We start from the raw sequence: 6,247 nt of genomic DNA on the forward strand, positions 1-6,247 counted from the left end.
AATATCAGTTCTACCCGCCAGCCATGTCTGCTGTTGGTAATATCAGTACATGTAGGGTAATCTGTCAGATTGTGCTCTACCCGCCAGCCATGTTTGCTGGTGGTAATATCAGTTCTACCCGCCAGCCATGTCTGCTGTTGGTAATATCAGTTCTACCCGCCAGTCATGTCTGCTGTTGGTAATATCAGTACATGTAGTGGAATCTGTCAGATTGTGCTCTACCCGCCAGCCATGTCTGCTGGTGGTAATATCAGTTCTACCCGGTAGCCATGTCTGCTGGTGGTAATATCAGTTCTACCCGGTAACCATGTCTGCTGCTGGTAATATCAGTTCTACCCGGTAACCATGTCTGCTGGTGGTAATATCAGTTCTACCCCGCAGTCATGTCTGCTGTTAGTAATATCAGTACATGTAGTGGAATCTGTCAGATTGTGCTCTACCCGCCAGCCATGTCTGCTGCTGGTAATATCAGTTCTACCCGGTAACCATGTCTGCTGGTGGTAATATCAGTTCTACCCGGTAACCATGTCTGCTGGTGGTAAAATCAGTTCTACCCGGTAGCCATGTCTGCTGGTGGTAATATCAGTTCTACCCGGTAACCATGTTTGCTGGTGGTAATATCAGTTCTACCCGGTAACCATGTTTGCTGGTGGTAATATCAGTTCTACCCGGTAACCATGTTTGCTGGTGGTAATATCAGTTCTACCCGCCAGTCATGTCTGCTGTTGGTAATATCAGTACATGTAGTGGAATCTGTCAGATTGTGCTCTACCCGCCAGCCATGTCTGCTGGTGGTAATATCAGTTCTACCCGGTAACCATGTCTGCTGTTGGTAATATCAGTTCTACCCGGTAACCATGTCTGCTGGTGGTAATATCAGTACATACAGTGGAATCGGTCAGACTGTCCTCTACCCGGCAGCCATGTCTGTTGATGGTAATATCAGTACATACTGTGGAGTCTGTGAGACTGTCCTCTACCCGGCAGCCATGGCTGCTGGTGGTAATATCAGTTCTACCCGGCAGCCATTTTTTGGTGGTGGTAATATCAGCTCTACCCGGTAGCCGTTTCTGTCGGTGGTAATATCAGTACATGCAGTGGAATCTGTGAGACTGTCCTCTACCCGGCAGCCATTTCTGCTGGAGATATAGTCTCCTAAATGCCAAGAGCCACCATCTTGGTTCAATATGGATCAATTTACTCATGGCGGTAGCTGAAGCGCCACACAGTGACAGCATGTGTATATACACACATGTACCGACTTTAGTCTGACATTTTTTAACATCACACACTAGCCTGGTTTGTTTCACTATCCCCATGCATATATTCTCATCAACATTATTTCGCTTCACTGGATTTAAACACAAATTAAAGGCACCCTTTCTATGCCAGTCCTAACGCAATACTAACTGATAAGGCCATGGTTTCATTATCCTATTCATATGTTTGTACATAAAGAATGAACACACAGTACCTGTTTCCAGGGTAACATCCTACCGATCTTGTCACCGGTTTCAGTAACGAAGTTACTTGAGCCACCCTTGAGGTTGGCCAATGTGTCGGAACTTGATACGAAGGACAAATTCAGTCGCGTCGTGCTTTTAGAGCGTGACCGGACAATAACCTTCCTTCTTGAACACAGTTGTTACGTTTATAAGAACCTGTTTTTTGTGTTTTCACAATGCTTTTGGTAGGGATTTCTTACGTTTGTGATAACAAAGGCCGGCCTTGTCAGCTAGCAATCACCCGGATGAAACCCGACCTCAGGAACTGTAAGCTTCTGTAATTAAAACTATAAAAACAACGGGAATCTATGATGACGTTCGAGCTTGTGATAAAGGATGTACGGAGTTTTCCAGTCCAGGTATATTTGTATTTAAACTGTTTGTCACTGTGGCTAACAGCGTTTATAATATTGTGATAAGGTTAAAAATACACCTCCTAATCAATACAGGTGGAACAAACCCAGAAGGGAGAATTGCGGTTATCGCGTGATAGAATTGATTCTGTCACTGTGTGGTAATACACCAAATGATCCATAAAAGTTTTATTCACCTTTATCTAGGCCACAGACCCACGGTACATAACATTTCAATAGTGTGATTACAAATGAAGTGATTCATACAATTTCATATAAATATATATTTATACAGACAAATTCACAGAAATAAGTTGCTGATTAGAAGACATAATTCGAACAAATGTTTCAAATGAGGGGTTACTATAGTGTTCTTAATCAATATATTGCTTTCTTAAGGCGAAGAAGGCACAGCAAACGATGATAACATGGTACTCGTTTTCGACAAGCTGGATATTATATCGAAGGCAGTATCTGCACAAGCGGTTGTCGATGTCTATTCCCAATTGTCTCCCGATTTCGATGAGTAGCTGGTTTCAGTCACATCTGAATCTGGTTTACGCTTGCTTCAATGGAGGAGAGCTGACTTGTGAGAGATAAGATTCCGCATGCAGAACTGTTTTGTAAGTTGAATAAGCTGTCAACTTGGAGTTGGATGACATTGAAGCCTGCCATCATTGAATGTTGTAGTCAGGCACTCTTTGTGTGAACTCAGACATGAAAATATCAATATGTCCAACACCTTGCATAACCCAAGCGTACCCGAATCCGAACAAAGTGACAGTATTGTGTGGCATTCATTTGCTCTGTTTCTCTTTCCCCGAATACACGTGCAACAACGTATTGCACGTCTCAAGGACGAACCCACTGACGTCACGGAACGTGGCACGTGCATGCATGTTGGATACATGTCACTAATCTCTGAGTTTGAATCCTTATGTGTCTATACAGGTTTGATAAATTTAGATTTTAAATTTTTGTATGCACAGTTTCTTTATGTGCCTAGTATATTTGGACGATGGCTGACCTGGATCAGTTGCTATGACAATATGACCGTCCATTTTTCATTTGTTGCCCAAACTATTTTTATATGGTAACGTTTCTTATAATCGTCAGTGTAGAATATTATATACATTGCATTTACTAGAAATGAGAGACCATTGATCTGTTTATTGGACACGAAGGACACGAATTATGTTGTGTACTGTGTTGTTTCTGGTGTTGTTGTTTTTCATGAAAAGAGGTACTATTTCAAACACATCCTTATTTCCCGCAGATATAACCTAAGAACACTTTGACCATCATAGTAACGAGGAGATCAGGAGGGTGAGTTTCTTCATTCTCAAACGCAACTGTCATGTCCCAGACGTCAAGATACAGCACCTGGTCATACAGATTTACAAACTCCTTTTTCAGGATATTTTCATAAGCGGGTCCCCACATACCACCCATAGGTGTTTTTGGTGTAGGTACAGAATATTTATGTGGACCTTTGATGACAATTTTGACATCAGGAGAACGTTTCAGAAGGTTTACTATTGCAAGTCTTGTTCTGTGGACACGAGCTCTGTAGATGTGGATTGGGGTAAAATGGAAATGAGCATAAAGATTAATAAGAATGATATCATTTGATCCAGATGGTATGTCATCCAAGCGAGCAAACACTGGCTGGGTGATTGTTCTATTAGCTTTGTAAAACCACAGTGGGAACCCATGGGGCAACAGGTATACTGTATAGTTATATTTGGTGTGGTGCGCCTCGCATATTGTTGGCCCTGCGTAAAAGTTTCGTTTCTTGCTCTTCTTGCCCTCCGGGGGACCTTTTGTAATGGTGAAACCTAACATCGAATAAAGGGCTCCAAATATTTGTCTGACGGTGGAATCGCCAAACAACTTCAGAGTCCTATTGGCCAAACATTGATTATACGTGTCAACAGGGACGCTGTTCCGACATGATAGAGGGCGCCACGTGTTGTTGTAGGAGAAACCGACAGGTGGCGTTGCCAACCAGGTGTCCCGGATGTTCCTTCGGCCACAAGGGATTGTGGGAGACACGGCAAGGTCTTTATCTGCTAAACAAAATACGAATGCACTTTGAATTATATACGTAACAAAAGAAGCAAATGTATGCACAGTAAATGATGAACTTTGAATCGAAAAAGAAATAAGCTTTTCAGTATATATTAACAAAATAGAGACTTACAAAGTCTTCATAAATTAGCCGGCTGTAATAAACGATATATATAATTACAAAACAGGTTTTATACAATGATATATCCAAACATACCGTGCCGTTTGGACGATATATTTATTGTGGTAAAGTCCGAGAGATACTCTGTGGATCTCCATCTGAAACATATTGCGCTGCTCTGTTCAACAATGAAATAGTGAGTATGATTTAAGGCCTCTTTTAGCAATATTGCAGAAACATCACGGCGAGTGGCACCAGAAATGGGTTTCACACATTTCACTGATGTGGGGAATCGAACCCGGTCTTCGGTGTGACAAGCGAACGCTTTAACCACTTGGCAACATCACCGCTCCCAACAGCCAAATCAGGTAAAATCGGGTTTAACGGCATGTTCAAGAGTCTTCATACAGCAACATGTGTGCGAGTGTGTGTGCGAGTGTGTGTGTGTGTGTGTGTGTGTGTGTGTGTGTGTGTGAGAGAGAGAGAGAGAGAGAGAGAGAGAGAGAGAGAGAGAGAGAGAGAGAGAGAGAGAGAGAGTGTGTGTGTGTACGTGTGTGTGTGTTGTAGATCTGGAAACAGGCATGGCAACTCCACTCAGAGACCGACTCCAACCCTTGTTTTGTCGCCTTAAAGCCAAGATTCGATGAGTCGCTCAACCACACACTCAACCTCCAGTCACATCCATCAACTCAAACCGGTGAAGATCCGGGTTAGAATTGATCTTCAGCAACCCATGCTTGTCTTAAGAGGCGACTAACGGGATCGAGTGGTCCGACTCACTGACTTGGTTGACACATGTCATCGTATCCCAACTGTGTAGATCGATGCTCATGTTGTTGATCACTGGATTGTCTGGTCCAGACTCGATTATGTACAAACCTCCGGCATATAGCTGGAATATTGCTGAGTGCGGTGTTAAACAACAACCAAACAAACAATCCAAGCCAAGCACCAGACAGAGTATCTATAAAGGCCGTACTTTAACGTGCTTGTGAATATTACAATTACTATATACTCTGGGATCTGTCAAAAGGCTTATGTATATGATTGCTCCCTGTTTAAAGTCACACTGCCAAAAATGCTATTGGTGCCCGGAAAACATGAAAATAGGGCTAAAAACGTTATTTTGTTATTCCAAGGTTTATAATACAACTAAACTGTACACGGAGTGTCGAGTTAAAGATCGGGTGAGAGAATACTTACGCTGCAAACCATCTCGTGTCGGCCCCAAAGGTCATATAGTTGTGAGGTAAAGAAGTTTCAGTCCAGTCTCGGCACCCAATCCCCTTTGTCTTTGGCTTCCCACAATAGAATGGGATGCCGAAATAGTCGGCAGTCAGATTACAAAAGGGGCGTATTTTCATGTATTTCATTTCCATGTGACCGCTTGTAATCTCAGTTGAAGTATTTGATCTGAATATACATTGAATTTGTTTCCCAAAATATCCATTCTGGAATGAAAAATTCAAATGCGCCATTCTTTCTCTTGATGAAATCATGGCAGCCCGAATTATGGCTCTTCCTGTCCACAAGGTGCGCAGAACTCCAGTATACGTTCCATTTCCATTGTCGATAACACTTCCGGCGGAAGCAGCGCCATGTTGCGGATCTTTCATCCACACGACTAACATATCACCACCACATGTTTTTGGTCTCTTCCCGTGATCGAATAGAACAATGTTCACCTTGACCGTTTCGTTAAGCTGATACGTCCTGTTTATACCAACCAACGATATACGTGACATGGATCCTGAAGCGTGGAGGCTTGTTACTTCATTCAATACACTGAAACCAACAATACAACAGATTATCTTAGTACAATTATTACTCACAAACAATCTCATCAACAAAACATTTCACACAAGTTTGAATGGTGATCACTTTTCTGAGATGGAACTGCCAAGCACACAAACACACACCACTAAGAAAAGAGAGTGAGTGAGTGACTTAAGTTTTAAGCTGCTTTTAGCAATATTCCAGCAATATCACAGCAAGGGGACACCAGAAATGGGCTTCACACATTGTACCCATGTGGATAAGCGAACCCGGATCTCGGCGTGAAGCGCGAACGCTTATCCACTAGACTATCCCACTGCCCCAACAAAACAGTGCTAGCAACAGAGCTGAACAATGGAAAAGAGGAGGCCATTGTCCAGTGTAAGGGATCTTACATGCATATATGTAACCCTGATGTGTTG

At 42.6% G+C, this 6,247-nt stretch overlaps 1 protein-coding gene across 2 annotated transcripts; it reads right to left on the reverse strand.

Moving 5' to 3' along the window:
* Positions 1 to 2,929: 2,929 nt before the first annotated feature.
* On the reverse strand, positions 2,930 to 5,867 carry LOC124276917 (NXPE family member 3-like). Of its 2 annotated transcripts, none has more exons than XM_046712582.1 (3): positions 5,253 to 5,867; positions 4,146 to 4,207; positions 2,930 to 3,930 (listed from the first exon to the last, which is right to left on the reverse strand). In XM_046712582.1, the coding sequence occupies exons 1-3, from the start codon at positions 5,792 to 5,794 to the stop codon at positions 3,122 to 3,124; spliced, it is 1,413 nt and encodes a 470-aa protein (XP_046568538.1). In that variant the 5' UTR covers positions 5,795 to 5,867; the 3' UTR covers positions 2,930 to 3,121. The 2 variants fall into 2 exon arrangements, with proteins under 2 accessions (XP_046568538.1, XP_046568539.1); XM_046712583.1 differs by having other exon boundaries at positions 2,930 to 3,927; positions 5,253 to 5,866.
* Between the last annotated feature and the right edge of the window lie 380 nt (positions 5,868 to 6,247).

Source organism: Haliotis rubra, unplaced genomic scaffold, assembly GCF_003918875.1.
Source record: "Haliotis rubra isolate DU_JTF1 unplaced genomic scaffold, ASM391887v1 Scf2150, whole genome shotgun sequence".
NCBI lineage: Eukaryota > Metazoa > Mollusca > Gastropoda > Lepetellida > Haliotidae > Haliotis > Haliotis rubra.